This window comes from Drosophila mauritiana, chromosome 3L (genome assembly GCF_004382145.1).
Source record: "Drosophila mauritiana strain mau12 chromosome 3L, ASM438214v1, whole genome shotgun sequence".
NCBI lineage: Eukaryota > Metazoa > Arthropoda > Insecta > Diptera > Drosophilidae > Drosophila > Drosophila mauritiana.
Window position 1 is genome coordinate 2,062,748 of NC_046669.1, and position 16,356 is coordinate 2,079,103.

The 16,356-nt window shown below is 45.6% G+C and overlaps 1 protein-coding gene across 7 annotated transcripts in view; it reads right to left on the bottom strand.

Moving 5' to 3' along the window:
* LOC117140861 (titin-like) overlaps window positions 1-16,356 on the bottom strand; it is a 116,236-nt gene that overhangs the window by 98,996 nt on the left and 884 nt on the right. For all 7 annotated transcript variants that reach the window (XM_033303993.1, XM_033303991.1, XM_033303992.1 and 4 more), the window contains exons 2-9: window positions 15,303-15,838; window positions 7,256-7,378; window positions 5,892-7,199; window positions 5,248-5,589; window positions 3,993-4,169; window positions 3,027-3,782; window positions 1,563-1,757; window positions 27-1,452 (exon numbers count right to left, since the gene is read on the bottom strand). In XM_033303993.1, coding sequence (XP_033159884.1) covers window positions 27-1,452; window positions 1,563-1,757; window positions 3,027-3,782; window positions 3,993-4,169; window positions 5,248-5,589; window positions 5,892-7,199; window positions 7,256-7,378; window positions 15,303-15,644 — 4,669 coding nt within the window. In that variant the 5' untranslated portion in view covers window positions 15,645-15,838. The remainder of the gene's footprint in view (window positions 1-26; window positions 1,453-1,562; window positions 1,758-3,026; window positions 3,783-3,992; window positions 4,170-5,247; window positions 5,590-5,891; window positions 7,200-7,255; window positions 7,379-15,302; window positions 15,839-16,356) is intronic.

Sequence of the window (16,356 nt, forward strand, 5' to 3'; positions counted from 1 at the left end):
TTAAGATATATAAGTTTGCTACTTACGTTCCACAATCAGAGAAGCCGAACAATGTTCAATGCCCGCCGGATTGGAGGCACTGCAGGTGTACACCGCGTCGTCCTCCAAGAAGACCTCCTCGAACTTCAGAGTGGCCTCTCCATTGTTGTAGCTGATCACATAATCCGGAGAATCGTCGATGCACTTGTCATTTTTGAACCACTGAACAGTGGGCAAGGGAACTCCAGCCACCACGCAAGCAAACTGAAAGGAGCTTCCCTCGGTGGCCTTGCCGCTCTGCAAGAATCGTAGGATCCGTGGTGGAACCAACTGCACTTCGGCGGCATTTTCCCGGACGGATAAAGTGGCATTAGTATCGCAAGTACCCACCAAATTCGAAGCACGGCAACTGAAGCGTGCCGAGTCTGCGGCAAAGGTCTCTTCGATCACCAATCGGCAGATTCCCTTATCGAAGGTGGTCTTATAATCGGAATTTGTTTGGATACTGATGCCATCCTTGAACCATTCCACGGCGGGCTCTGGAGTTCCCGTAACCTCGCATTCGAAGACGAATCGGTCGCCTTCGCGGGTAACTGCATCTTTCAGAGGACGAGTGAAAAGCGGAGAGGCATATCGCAGCTCCGTGAAAATGGAGTTAACCTGAATGTCCTTTCGGATGTTTTCGGTTACAATTCGTTGCTGGTCCACCTGATCGCGTAGGGTCTGGAGTCTGGTAATCTCCTCTCGCTGGATGCGGGCTTCCTCTTCGCGTTTCGATCGTGACTCGTTTTCTCTACGGATACGCTCCTCCTCCTCGCGGCGAATGCGGGTTTCCTCTTCCCTGATGTTTTGGAGACGCACTTCCTCTTCCCTGCGGGCAATATCTCTGAGCGATTGGATACGCAGCTCCTCCTCCCGGGCAGCCTGTTCCCTGGCCAATTGTTCCCGCGTGGCCTGCTCCCGAATGGCCTGCAATCTGGCCTCCTCCTCCCGGACAGCTTGCTCCCTCAGAGCCAATTCTCTGGCAGCCAATTCCCTTTGAGCCTGCTCAATGGCCGCCTGCTGGCGCTGGTTTTCTAGGCGGGATTGCTCCTCTCTGTGCAACCTTTCCTTGGCCTCCGCTTCCTTTATAGCCTTTTCCCGCTCGGCTTGGTCACGAGCATCCCGTTCCCTTTGCTCCTTCTGGCGCTGTTCCTGCTTTAGCCGTTCCTGCACCACATTAATGTCCATCTTGAGCTTGATGAAGGACTGGAAGATGTTCATAACGTCGTTGTACAAGGACGACACCTTGTTCATATCGTGGGCACATTGCGAGGCACTGTCCAACTTGGAGCGCAGAGCCGCCTCCCGACTGGTCACATAGTTTTCGATATCATTGACCAAATTTCCTGCTTCCACTGAGTCGCGCAGATATGGAACCTTGTTGGACACGCTGGTGTAGAAGTAGCTAATCTCACGGTACTCCGCGTCGATCTGGGAAATATTAACAGGTTATTAATATCAAACGGAACACTTAATTGTGAATAAAGATCGTTTGTCTCTTAATGAATGAACATATAATTGATGGGATTTTAATTACCCACCTTTTCGACAACCTCGAAGAAGTCGGTCGCCTGGTTGAGGCTCTTTCGTTTCTGCTTCACTTGATCCTTGAAGCTCTGCCATTTGTCGTTGAGTTTGCGCAGCTCGTCCTTGACGTACCGCTCGCTCTCGGGATTGGTAATAAAGAGCTGTTGGCTCGTGGACTCCGTAAACTTCTCGATCCGCTTCTCGAGCAGCTATTTTGTGTGGGTGAAAAACAAGTGATGTGGTAATCTTTAGAGACAGCCGGAAAAATATGCACTTATCGCCAGCAAATTAACCCATTAGGCAGCAACTAAAGCGTAGTGTGTCTAGGCGAAATGCAGCCAAGCGGGAATATATTCTCTTACACGGCGGAAAATGCTTAGAAGCTCTCTGAATGTATATAGTTCGTACAAAAACGCAACATTGTGTATGTTTTGTTTTGGACATTCCTATCGGAAATGATTTGGGAAACTGCATAAAATTGTGATACTAATTTTTTTTTGGATTTTCCATTTCTCATTCGTGCATTTCCACATCCATCCGCACTTTGGCTTAGTTGGTCATTAAAATTGGAACGCCAGAAGCAATTTATAACAGCAAATGCCCAACAGCAAGTATAAGTGCATTAAAAAGTGGTCTGAATGTGTTTCTGTTTCGGTTTCGGCCTACTGTATATGCTGTATCCGTATCTCTGAGTTGTATTTCATGTATCTGGCCCAGAGTTTTTAATTACAAACTAACGACAGCTGCCGCTGTCTGTCTAAAGCCCATCGCCCGCCGCTGACAGCGACAACATTTTGAAAGTTGCGATATTTTCGAAATGTCATCCCGGCAGTGCGTCGTTTCCCATTTGGAAATTTGATGAATGCTGTGGGGCTGCCAGTAGGATGGGTGGTCACCCATCCGCCCAAAAGGGTAAGAGGGAAGTGATGCAAAAATAAAGGCCAACCAACACACAACTCAGTCGCATGCAGGGATCGATCCGGTCTGTATCTATTCATCTATTTATCTACACATCTATGATCTATAGCTATATATCCATGACTATTGCTACCTCGATCGTGTGGGCTGTTTGGCCCCAGCGTCGCTGATGGCGCGTTGATTTCAATTGCCTGGGCATTGAACACTAGAATGGGATTAGATCATTCAATAATTTTAAGCCCATCAAAGTCGACTCGAAATCTATCAGAGATCTGTTCGGCGTCGTGTGGTGTCATTAAAGAAAATATGTAAATTATTTTCAAAATTTATAGTTCTCTACGATTGAATTTGTTTTTAAACATATAAACTACGTATTTTCTAGCATTTGTGGTTGTTTCTACTCTGGATTGTAGTCACTTGCAATCGAGAGCGAACAGAACCCCTGCACTTCAACACTTTGTTGCATCTTGTTTACGCAGAGAAATAAATAGTTTCGCCCATCGCCCGATCCGAATGATCCTAACCCACCTCAATAATCCGATCGAAGGCAGTTCACTCACCTCTATGGTCCGTTCAAAATACTCAAACGCCAGCGACGTGGTCTTGGCCGCCGCCAGACTGTCGACGCTCTGGTTGTTGATCTCGTGCAGCTGCTGGCTGACGCTGTCCAGGCTGCGATCGATGTCCTCGAGATCGGAGCGGAACTGCTCGATCTTCTCCAGACGCTCCAGGGTGGACATGCGTGCACTGCTGTTTGACTCGAAGTGCAGGCGCAGGTTCTCGAGCAGCTTCAGTATGCGGTCGGTGTCGATTTCGCGGGCTCCCGGCGGTTCCAGTACGCGCACCCGATCGATCAGCAGTTCGGATTGTGTGATTAGCGATCTAAATTTATCCATGCACTGATCGCGGAATTTCTCGTGCTCCGCGATGCTGCGATCCGCGCCGGATGCGGGTTCCTTCTGCTGCCTGGCGAAGTAGTCGTCGATTTCGCGGCGCAGCTGCACTATGTTCTCCAGGAACTGAACCACGCTCTCCACCAAAGTGCGATAGTCGTACTTGATGCCATCCAACTTGGCCTTCAGCATGCGCAGGTTGTTAATCACCTGCTCGATCTTGGCCAGCGATGGCTGATCCTTCGTCTGGATGCCGAGTGTGGTCTGGATGCGCTGCTGTATCTCATCCTGGGCCCTTTCGATGTCCTGGGTCACGTTAGACAGCTTCTCGCGGGTGCTGATCAGCAGCTGCTTGGAGTCCACGCTCTGGGAGGTGAATACGGGATACAACTGCGTGTCCACCTGGGTGCTCTTGGCCACGGTCTTCAAGGAGGAAATATAGACAGGGAGTTATTTATGAGATTAAGGTCAGATTCTTTGATCTGTGAAAATAAAATCTCTCACTCGAAATGCTTTTTAAACCAACTTCCTCGGGGAAATGCGAATTTATAAAAATATACATTAGCTCTATTAAATCCTGACTAGACGCAATTAAACTCAGAGATCCCGATCCCCGATCCCCCATCCACTCACCTCCTCGTTGTCGCTCATGACTTTCTCGAGTAGGTATTCGACTTCTCGCTTCTCCGCAATGCTCGTTGTCCAATTCTCCAAACTGCTCGTCACGTCGACCTGCCGCTTACTGAAGTCGTTCAGCGTCTCTTGTACCGCCTGTGCCGAGGATTTGGTCTCGAGATATGGATCCACAATCTGCGCGGCGCGCCGTTAAAAATAGCATGAAAATAGATGGTTTTTATTTTTATTTCTATTTGATTTTGGTCGCGTTTTGTTTTATATTATTTTCTGTTTGGCTGCCGTTCTTTGTCGCGGGCAAGAAGGGAATTTTCCGAGAAAAGGCGGCGCGTGGCACGCTTCTGTGACTGACTGTGGCCAGGGTCTGGTGCCTTCTGCCACTGCTGCTGCTACTGCTCGAGTCCAGGCCAGGCCAGATCCGACCGACCCGACCAGCACCATACAGCCAGCCTATCTATAGCCCGGCAGCGCAAATTGCTTTCTTTATTTATGGACTCAACTCGAGTCGAGTCGAGGCGAGTATAGAGTCGCATAGAGTCGAGCCAACAACTCGCGACGCACAAAACTCGCAGCAGAATCTCCGCAAAGAGCGAAATTTCTAATTTCAAATTTGCGCCTGTTTGGACGCATCTTCCCGGTTTTATGTTCACGTATGGGGCGAAATGACGTTGTCGTTTTGAATACATGTTTATGGGCAAGCAAATCATATTGCTCATAATTTATAGTCCCCGAGCGGGCTGGCAAAATATGAATGGAGGTCTGGGAGTGGCGAACTGGAATACCCTTTCGAATACGATTGTGATATAAAAACACACAGTTGTCTAAAACTCAAAATCAGAACTAATTTCATTAGCTGAAGCTCTTAAATTTCGAACAAATTAAAGACTTGCAGCCGAATTGTTGCATACTTTTGGACATCTCTATAATAATCCTTATTAGCAAAGATGTTTTGTAGTGTACAATCATCCCAGATCTCCAAGTCAGAATGCCTCATCTGCCCAACTTTTCGCGATTGTTTGTGCAGCGTCAGCAAGCTGCTTCTGGGAGCTGATGGACAGCGTGCAAATGCGCCAGCTGTCAGCAGTTAGTTGTTCCAAAAGCAAAGTTTGCGAGCATAGATGAAGCATAAACAGAGCGCAACATGCATAACCAAGCAGCGCCGCCCTGACATTAGAGAATTCCTCAAAACTTAGATTAAATAACTTAGGGAACTAGCAGGAAGTGTGTCAGTTCAGCCCCCTCCCCCGATACAGACTTTTAGGTTGATGAATCGCTGTCCGCGGGACTTCAGTTCGCCGAAGGTGGATGCGATGCCCGTCCAAGTGGCCTGGAGGAATTGCAGCTTGTGCTCGTCTGGAGTTTGATGCAGCTGGCGCTGCAAGTTGTCCAGCTGGCTGGAGAGCTCGTTGGCCAGCTCAAAGAAGTCTATCAGCAGGGACACATAATCCACGCGTTTGAGAACCAGGTCCTTAAGTTCGATCCAGTGCTTGTGCAGGGATTCCGCCTTGGAGTCCACATCGTAGCGCTCTTGCGGACTCAGGGACTCCAGATGGACCTTGATGGATTCGAGCAGCAGGTTGATCAGTTCGCCTTTTATCTAAAGGGTAATCAAGGTGATTTTTGTCATTAGTTTAGGTATCTCCTTCAACAAAATACAGCGTTCTATATAACTTATGGCATGGCGGTCAACTTAAGTAGTACTCCAGACCCACCTGAATCGCACAACAAACGTAAAGAAACTCTTTATAAAGCATTTCGATCTATAATTTATGTCGAACCATTTTTATATAAAGATTTTCGATTCGTAGGTAGTGTGATTCATGTGAGTACTAAATGTCGCCTAATAAATAGTATAAAGGATATGGAAGATTCCAATATGCATTATTTAAAACCACAAACCTCCAAATCCTGCATGAGTTCATGGTGCTGGAGAAGGAACTGCTTGGCCTGCTGCAGATTTCCTCCCATATCCACGCTTTGCTGCAACTGGTGTTGGCCGGATGCTCTTAGCCAGGCCAAAAGCTCATTGTGATGGCTCAGGAATTCGCTCAGTGCTCGCTGAACCTTTTGCTGATCCTCGCTGCTGTTGGCACAAATGCCCTGGATGTAGACTTTCCTGTTTTCCAACTCGTCTAGAACTCTCTTCACACCTTGAGTCTCCGGCTGAGTGCGACCCACTTCGTCGAGAATGCCGTAACCCAAGCGCAAAGGTTCCTCGGTAAAGTTGCGAACATCGCGATCCACTTTGGAGTACATGGCATAACTCTCCGGGGAATGGGGAGGCAGCTTCACGCTGGTCAGCTCCAGTTCTAGTTTCTCCAGGACACTCACAGTGTGCTCAGCCTTGGCGAAAAACTCCCGGGACTGATGCAGCCAGTGTTCCCGTTGGTCCACCAGATCTAAGTGCTCTGTGCAGCCACTCAAGACCGCATAAGCCCTAGCACATGCGTCTTCTTCGGTGAAGTGACCAGCGGATTGAACCTTCTCCTTGGCTCGCGTGATCTTAAGAGCTCGATCCCGGAGGAGCAGGGCTTGCTGTTTCCACTCCCTGTATTTGGTGAGCATTTCGTTGGCGGTGTGCTCACACTCACCCAGGCTGTACATGGTATTCAGCTCCATCCTGGCCTGCTGGAGAGCGGCCTCCAGGTCGACTAATTCTCTGCCCAGCAAAGCCAATGCCAGACACTGCTCCATTTGGATTTTCCTCGTCTGCCAGGCGAGTTCCAGGGAGTTTCTGCGGTCATGCAGGGCCTCCAACCACTGCTGAACTTGGTGAACTGCCCTCGTTGCATCTCGTTTAATGTGCTCCGGTCTTGTGTCGAGGGTCTCTAGCTTTTCCAGCTCCTCCAGCTGGGCCAGCAGCTCGTTGCCATCTTTCAGGGCTGCCATCACACCGGTGAGCATGTCTATCCTCAGCTGCTTGAATCTGTTAAGGAATTCCTGGACACGGGGCACATCCGGTGGATGGAGTGTCTCCTCGCAGGCCAATTCCAGTTGGTCCATCTTCCTGAAGCACTGTGTCATCTTATCGTGGAACTGTGTGCATAGTATCAGCAGGTGTTGACGATCCTGCAGAAGATTCAGTATGTCCTGCCAAATGATGTTGAGCGTATCGGCCATGGCATTGACCAGTTCGGAACTGATGCGCTTGCTGGCCAACAGCTTGTCCGCCTTCTGGACGAACTCATCCATTGGTCCCGGCAGGCTCTGAAAGATGTTCGAGGTTATTTAAAGGTTTAACTTGATATTGGAGATGGACTCACCTGTAGATTGCGAAGAGTTTCATCATGCTCCCTTTGCATGCGCAGAGATTCATCCAGATTCTCCCCAAGCGCTGTGATCTTCGGCTCCAGTTCTACAACTTTGATGTAGATCTTATCCGGACTCTGAAAGAGTTGATGATGTTTAAGATATTCTATGGTTAAGTAGGTGAGTGGATTTAAGTGTGATTTAGAAGTGTTCTACGACGAAGTCATTCATTTCTTTAGTTATTAGTAATTGGATTTTGTTTTATATTCTTTATACAAGGAAAGATTCTTGCCCCAGTGAACTAATTCACATTTCCCTTCTGATAGTATCGTTTACGCATTCTATATGACTGGAGCACCCAAATTCTCATACGTTGTTTTCGCAATTCCCAGGGATATCGCATAGGACATGAGCAATTCAAAGATTTTCTCCCACAAGGGTCCGCTGCATTCCTCGTCTGCCCCCAAATCCGTTCCAGTCACGTTCCTGGGCTCCCAGCAGCTGGCTGCATTCCCATTCATGCGGCTCGCAGTTGACATCGGAGGCCAGGAGACGTGTGCGATGATCTCGTGCAGCGAGGGAAAAGCAAACCTGCTCCCGAAGCAGCTTCTAATTTTGGTAGCACCGCCAGAAGCTGCCTCCGAACTCGCACAAGTAGCAGAAGTTGCAGAAGTGGCACCACAACCTCAGCTCTGTTTGATTGCAATGAAGGTCAGCATCGGCTGTTTATGGTAATGGCATCCGTTAGTTTTTCCTGTTGGGATGAGCATGTGTCGATGGAGATGCAGCTGGAGCTGGGGAAAAGTGCCACATGCCATGGCGAACCATGAAGAACTCGGCTGATGGCTAGCAAACTGTTAAAAGGTCTTGCCACTGCTTGGGTTTTATGTCTAGGGAAAGCTGCGTGGGCGTTAATTTGTTCGTCGAAATAGTTTTGGGCTCGGTACAGTCGTGCCTCTGTAAACGGAACTCCGCTATGAAAGGATTTAATACCCCAAACATTTTCATATATTTAATTATATAGTTTTAAAACGCTTCAATGTAAGTTGGAAACCTTCGTTTCAGAGATCCCCTATAGTAGATATATTTGAAAGTGGTTCTTGCCACAGATGTTGCGCTGTAGACTTCCAATTTAGTCGCTCAAGGGTTTCGATTTAGATCTGCGGCTGCCATTAATCAATTTACAATACAAATTAATAACCGGCTATTAAATTAAATTGTCTGCCCCACTGGCAGCGATGTAAACCGATTAGAAAAACCAGTCAAAGTCGCTGACTCAATGCGACGTGAGTGAGTTTTCAATATGCCATGCGCACACCAATATTTTTTCGAAAATCTGAATAAATTTCGAAGTGTAACGGGCGGCGTGGTGGTGGGAGTGGGGGAATAATCACGCCGTCTAACTGAAATATGAACCATAAATGGCATGACATCACTATAAACAGGCCGACCATAACTAAGCTTATGTACGTATAAAGCACAAAATAAACCATTATGCATATGGACGGGCGCCTCACTGCCTACTTCCCCTCCCCACCAACAAACATACGTCACTCATTGCGAAATTGAATCGTATTTCAAGTGGCACACGAACACGCACCCAGCCGTTAAGATTCGTAATATGCATTTGGACATTTAGAAGCGTCTTCGCCCGGCACTTGTGCAGCTCCACATGGCGGAAGTGCTCCAAGATCGTGGCCAAGTCGGAGTGGGAGTGGGAGTGGGAGTGCTATGTATGCCCCCTTCCACAAACCCGGCAATGACGGCGATGATATAATGCCGAAAGCCCCAACGGCGGTTCAAAACAATAACACCCTGGAATGGAATGCAAGCGACGGAAAAACGACCATCTATATACCCTTTCCAATCTTATATTTATCCAAAATCCATTCAGATTGTGATGGTTCTGTCAGATGGGAAATCGTGTATGTGAGCTGCCATTTGGTTGTCATTTGTATTTACTAATGAGATCATTCATTGAATGATTACCCCTGCATTTCCAAGCTGGTTAGGGTATCTACCACTGATTCTTCCCAAGCCGGATAGAATGATTTAGGGCAGAAGGATGGCGGGAGGGGCAACAAGCGTCCTCTTCGAGGCGCTTAGCGTGAAACACGTTTTTGGCTTTTAAATTAATACTTTGCGGAGCGGATAGAACACGATTTCGATATGAAATTACCTCGATGCCGTGGCCGTTGTTGTTGCTGCCATCGTTTTGTGTGAAATCATTGCGCATTTTTATAGAGCGCCGGCCTTCTCGGCTCTTTCATTACGGCCATTGGCAACGATATCCCAAATACCGATCACCGATCGCCGATTTAATTGGGAATCGCAATTTGCGAAGGCGTTGGCTTGTTGTACCTGATTTATTTGACCAGATTGCCACATGCAAGGTGTGTAGCATCCTTTTCAAGAAGAATTACTTACAAATCCTGCAGATTTCTAAGAAATTGTTCTGTTCCTCAATGAGTTCTGCCTTAAATATAGATTTGAAAGCGAACATTTCATCATCGCCAAAGTTCAGCAGCCAGCCTTGACCCAAAACCCAATGTCTCTCGTCTGGCCATTAATATGCAATTTAGGTACATTTACGCATCGCATGTTTGGCTTTTTGCAACAGTTTCATTTTGTGGCTGTGCTGGCGAGTGCTCCCATAAAGGTGAGCTAATTGAATACAAATTGAAATTGGCTAATTAAAGCGACATAAATCAAATGCTCGCGAGTGTTTGTTCTGCTCCTGATCAAACATAGGCCACGGGGGCCATAAAAAGTGTGTATAAACAGACTAATAAAAAACCGCATCAATATTCGCATGTGTGTGTGTTTGATGGAGAGCAAACAGCATTAATGTATTGTACAAATACCCATATGCAAATGAATTTACTGAATCTACTTCGGTGTTTTGTGGATAGCACGCTCTGACGCGCTTACCCTGTGCCTCCATTAAACCCAACTTGATTTTGTCATAAAACAAAAAAAAAAGCACACTATATTCAGCTATTTTGTTATTGTTCACTTAGCAGAGGTTCAGCTTTTGTGCCGCGATCATCAGCTGTGTGTGGCAGAGTGATGTCAGACCTTTGGGTTCTATAAATACCCATCGAACATAAAACAATTTCTGTTCAGGTTTTTGTGGGTCGCACTTTCCCAGGCCGACGGCGAATTATGAGCACACGTATTGGGCAATCTCGTTGCTGCCATCGAATGCAATTTAAATTTCAATTTAATTCGCGGCCAACAAAAAGATAATTTCTATAATTGTTTCTACAAATTATTGGCCACGACTCGCATCTACCATCCGCAGCATCTGCAGCAGCAACATCTCGGTGGCTGTTGCGCCTTTGCAGTTGCAGCAACAACAGCAGCAGCAGCAGGAGTCGCTTGCAACGCGCGACTTTCATTGAACGTTTATCGGCGACTATCAGTTGCCATGTAAACATGCAATATATTTCGCGTCTCTAACTCGAAAACCACCGAGCCGTCGCTTCCACTCCGGTAATTACAGCAGCTGGATCCCCTACAGTGGACCCCCGGAAAGCGGAAATTGCGGGGTATCTGCTCTGAAACTATCCCATGAAATTGAACGTGTATGCCTCTATTGAGTCGATGCAAGAATTTCCCATTTAGCACAGGATTAAACAGCGATAATGGCATAATAAATGGTTAAATACAAAGTATGGTTTTAAATCGCATCGTGCTATATAAGATTCCCATTTGCTGAGAGCCCACTGTATTGTATACTTTGGCGTTGCAAATTTATGCTTCTCCTCGTGGAAAACCCCCTTTTGCATAATTTTCCACGAACCGCTTTCCTTGCTTATCAATCAGTGCGTGCCAAACTGTTTTGTCAGTTGCGCTAAGTAGCAGCTGCACTAAAGCCACCGATAGACGGCATATCCCCAGCCGGCTTTCGAGTGGATCCCGATCCTCTTGCCCCCATCCGATGCGCAGACCCATCCGAATCCCGAACACCAAGCCAAACTCAAGAGGCAAAGAGACAGCGACTGCGTCTGCGCATAGAATACGTTATTTTTAGCGCTTTTGGTGTTGGATACTGTCAGTTAGGGCTGGAATTTTTCAATTACTGATAAGATTTACGGCCAATTCCCGTGACACGCCATCGGGCAAATGAAGAAGTGCCATCGAAAGCACAGCCAGCATTAGGCGTGGATTTAAATCTTCTTTTTATGGTTGTAACCTCTTAGATTAAAACATCTTATTAAAGCTAATGCGCCATATAAGCTAACATAAAATCTGCACGTAAAATGCTTTTGTTCAGACTCCAAATAGCTGCTATATATTGATTTAGCAAAAACTGACAAAATTGCAACCCAGAAAGTGACAGCCGCGCCCTTGCCGTTCGCCTCGAAACAGCGATCATAAATCACAGTGACAAATCGCAATCACGTGACTGAATGGCAGCTCTGAACGCGACCAAGTCGCAATTTCTGGCCCGTTCGCTGGGACAAAATGGGATACCGCGACTGCGACTCTGTGCCGAGCGGGCGGAATGCGCAGCTTTTCATGCGTAAATTTATGTGCCTGCCAAGCGTCGTAAACATTTCTTTCTTTTGAGCCTTGGTGCGGCTTTCTATCGCCCGTCTCTCTCGCTGCACGTGATGCCATCTCTTTCGTCCATTAGACTGTGCGCACTGCGCAGCTGCGGCGTTTCACCCACGCCGAAGGCCCAAGGCAATGGCACATACATATGTACATGGCTCGTACAGTGACGGGCATAAGTATATGCTCATATGTCTGGCCAATTTATGAGTGAAATGCGGCGACTTTTACAAATGAAAACGCCATAAACTCAATTAGAGTTTTACGCCTTACTCCTCCCCCTGGCGCCTCCTCGTGTGCAAATCAGAGCAGATCGCACCAAAAGTCCGATTCGATGCGATTCGAGATTGCGCAGACCCAAGATCTGGAATCGAAAATCCGAAGCAGGTCGCCAGTCGCGCCCCAATTGCTTCATTATGGCTAAAGCAAAGGCTCAAATTAGTTTCGCGCATTAGATTCAATTAAAAGAGATCTTCAGCATTCGTGGCACGCCTCGCATTTTCAACGAAAATCGGAAAATCTATTTATTTAGAGAGAGTTTAGCTAGGCAAACATGTAAATCTTCTGCCTTTGAAGTTTCTTTTTCCAGTTCGGTTCAGCCTTTTAATTGCCCTGAAGCCAATTTTTCATCTCAGAGCCACAAGAACATAAAAAGAAACGTTTTGTAACCAGGCCCAGAACATTTTTCCCTCATTTCAAACACTTGTAAATATTTTCGTGTTGCATCAACAAACATTGTAATCGAAATTTGCGTCAGAGCCAAAACCGAATCATCATCCATTGAGATTGATGCCCGGATGGCCGAGAAGTTGAATCGTCTTGGTTAATTAGCTCTGGGTGGGGCCCGTCCAAGAAGTTGATAGTTTCCTTGGTGGATGTGTAAATCATGTCAGGGCGATTTTAATACAAGATGATTTGGGTTACCCATGGAGATAAAGATCCAATTAAACGCGCTGTGTCGACAGACAACGTACTTTGTATCTTCGTGGAACTTACCACATGTCTTAGAGATTTCTTTCAACGGAATATCTCCAACTGTTTTTCGCAGGCAAATAAATGTCATTTAAGTAGTCACCACAAAATCGCATTGTGCCACTAAAAACTTGGCAGATATTCATATTTTCTGCCAGCACTTAACATTCAAAATCTTAATAACTCAACTTTGTTGTGAGTTGGAGCATGGGTACACGGAAAGAAAAGTAACTTAGTTCTTAGTTCTTAGGCTTTATAAGCTAAAATATGTAGAAATTAGTATTCGCATTACATATTAGTAGCTATTAAAAATATTTGAAAAATGTTCCATTCTAAGATTTAATATTGATTTAATATTATCTTGCCACTTGTAATTTCTTTCTGTTGAGGAAAACTAACTGAAAGAATTGTCTGTTGCCTGTTTCGAAAAATAAACCCAGAAAGGAAGGAAACTTTTGACATATTTGCATAGTTTTAAGCATGGGGCCGCGGGACGAAGGGGGTTCTGCAAACTTATTGTTTCCTTAATCTTATGCTGAAGCACAAAGTTTAAAGAACTTCTGCCGCCTTTCTTCGCATAGAAAAAACAGCCCACCGCCCACGTGGAATTTATAACAATAATAATAACGAGCTGAGCTCATCGAACATTTTTTAGCTCATACATTTGTTTCATTCTGTGTGTGTTTGTTGCACATCTGTTGGCTTTTATTGTGGAATATTGTGTATTTATTTGTACTCTTTTGTTGTTCTTATTTCAGCTTTTTTTTTGGCTCTGTTCCGTTGCTAATTTGTTTACCTGCGAGAACCGGGGAGAGAAATCGGTCTTGTTTATTTTCAACAGCATTTTTGGGACCAGTTCGAGAATAACGAAAACAACGACAGGTAAGCAACAATTTAGTTTCGTTTTCAAATTTCAATACTGTTTCCAAGCAGGCCAGCGGAAATTTAAAGAAATCTGTATATTTTTGAGGTCGCGAGTTTTCAATTCATGGAAACACGAGTACGTATACAGCAGAAACGTGTTGAAAGGCTCGCCAGTAAAATGTTTTTGCATAATTTCCAGAATCAAAAGTGGAGGGGGGGAAAAAAGTGGTAAATCAAATCAAATGTTTAACACATGGAGCCGTGAGTCTCAATTGGCAAATGAAGCAAAAATAATTATTCTGATGGCCAGAAAAAAATGGCACAAAGTGGCACACTGAAATTTCAATGGACCGTTGTTTGAATGAACAGAAAAGTTGTTACAAAAAGGGGCACATTCCCCTTGCCCCTTGCCCCAAAAAAAACCATAAACCATTTACCGATGCCCATAATTATTGAATGTTTTTTGTTTCGGGGCATAAAACTTGTAGCGCTTCATCAGAAATGTTTCTCAATCTCAAGTTCAAGTCGCAGCTTCAAGTTCGAGCGATTTGGAGGTGTGGAAAAGGGGGGAATTCTGCGGAGAAGACCCAAATAAAGTTTCTCTCTCAAGAAACTGATTCCGCCAGCTCGAAGTGGACCCAGACAGGTAGCAGCTGCGCCTAATTGTCGAAAGTATCTGGCAGATACATTTCTTTTTGTCACGTTTAGTTGGCTTTTGTGTCTTGCTCTGATGTCAGACAACCTTGAACCTTTTGTGGCGTTTGTTTTTCGGCTGCCGCTTTTCAAATATTTATAACCACTATCAACAACTTTTGCTTTCGTTGCTCGAGTGCTAATTGGCGCGGAAATCGCTGGAAGCCGGTTTAAACAATCGAAAATTGTAAACCAGTTTTGGGCATTAGAAGTTCATGAATTTTTCAGTGCTAAAGTCACATAGTTTTGCCTGAGATAGGGTGTAACTATGGGATAATTATAGAAATTTTTCAATTAATGTCGACTGATTGGTAGTAAACATGTGCTTGGTTGGAGGCTGGACTATTAAATAATAGTCGAACGTTGTTTTATAGTGAATTGATTGATAAATGATTTGATAACAATCTGAGATAATGTATCTTTTGAACTTCAATTTTCTTTGCATCTGTTAGACTGTTTTTGCCCCACTACGCAAAATGAAAAAATGTAAATATATAATTGCACTGTCATTAATAATGAACGAAGATTATGTCGTCATTCAAATGATTAGCTCATTTATATTGAAAAAAGGTCATTATATTTAGACTGGCTTAATTGGTTGTGATGATTTTTTATAGCTTCGCATAAAACTGAGTCGAATGCAGCTGCTTTCATAAGGTTTTTCAATGACCAAAGCGTATCCTAGATGTTTGCCCGTGTTTTGGAAACCTGACTGCACTCCTAGATTTATGATTTATTCAAGATCTGCCAATGCCCCGTCCCAAATCTCTTTCGAAGTCCTCCCAGATCGCCTTCCGCATAAATTTCCACACACTTCAAGAGCTTTCTCCGAACACTTCTCCCGTATCTAGATAAATGTTTCTTCATGTTTGTTTCCCATTTCTTGGCCTTTTTGCTGTGTGTTTTGTTTGGTTTGGTTTCGTTTTTAGTTTCCTATTTTTATTGTTTGCGGGGTACAAGAGTACAACTCACTTGTAGGAGCGCTATCACCAGCTGGATGGGTCCGCATCGGACGACAACGGTGCCAATGGTGGTGGCTCTCAGGGAGGAGGATGGCGGTGTGGTGTGGGTGGTGCCGGTGCCCGTGCCCGTGCCCGTGGACATGGCTGTGGACATGGCCTGACTTGGAGTCGGCGACGATGATGACATTGTTGCTGAATAATTGAAGGCGTCTAGCTGGGACTGCTGAGATTGCTGGGACTGCTGCGTCTGAAGTTGGTGGCCGGTGTGCGGCTGGCGGGGATTGGGATTCGAGGAGGAGGCGACCGAGTAGAGCGAAGACATCGATGAGTCTAGGGCTTGGCGGCGTTCCATGGTTGCTTTTCTTTCTATCTGCTCTTCTCTACTTCTCTGTTATTTTTATTTTTTATTTTTTGACTAACTTTCGAGGATTGAGTGCTTGTAGTTTGGTGTGTTTTGCGTGGGCGTTTTATAATCTCTGTCGTTTAGTTTTTCTCGTATTTTGGCTTATTTCCCCTGCGCGTCTCGCGTGTTTTGCATTTTGAACTCTGCTCGAAAGTGGAACTATTAGATTGAGTCACTCGCGTTCGGATTTAATGTATTGGGTTAGTTATAGCCAGGGGATTCGATTCGGCGGTTCGGTTCCTTCGGTTCGTTGCGAGCGCTATCAACGCCGGCGATCGTCTGAGAACCTCCGCGAATCGGTAGATTTTCGAAACGGAGAATTCTTTTTGCCCGCCGCGGTGACTATGACTTCATACTCGCGCTCTCCCTGTCGCTCTAGTGTCTGTTTATTATTCCGTAGTGTCTATATATACGGCTATATAGCCGAGAGAATCGTGTGTACTTTTTGCATATTGAGCCTGAGAAAATTGCCTTTGATGCGTGTGCTAGTCTCGTTGTAGAGCCCCGGTAGCCCCCCGCCCCGCCAAAACTCAAAGACAATGCTCGATTCGCGTTTATTTTTAAAACAACAAACTATTGAGTAATTTTTGCGGCGATTTCTGCCACGAAGCTAAACTGTTGTTCTAGCCCAGATACTCAGATACTGGGATGCTACAGATAC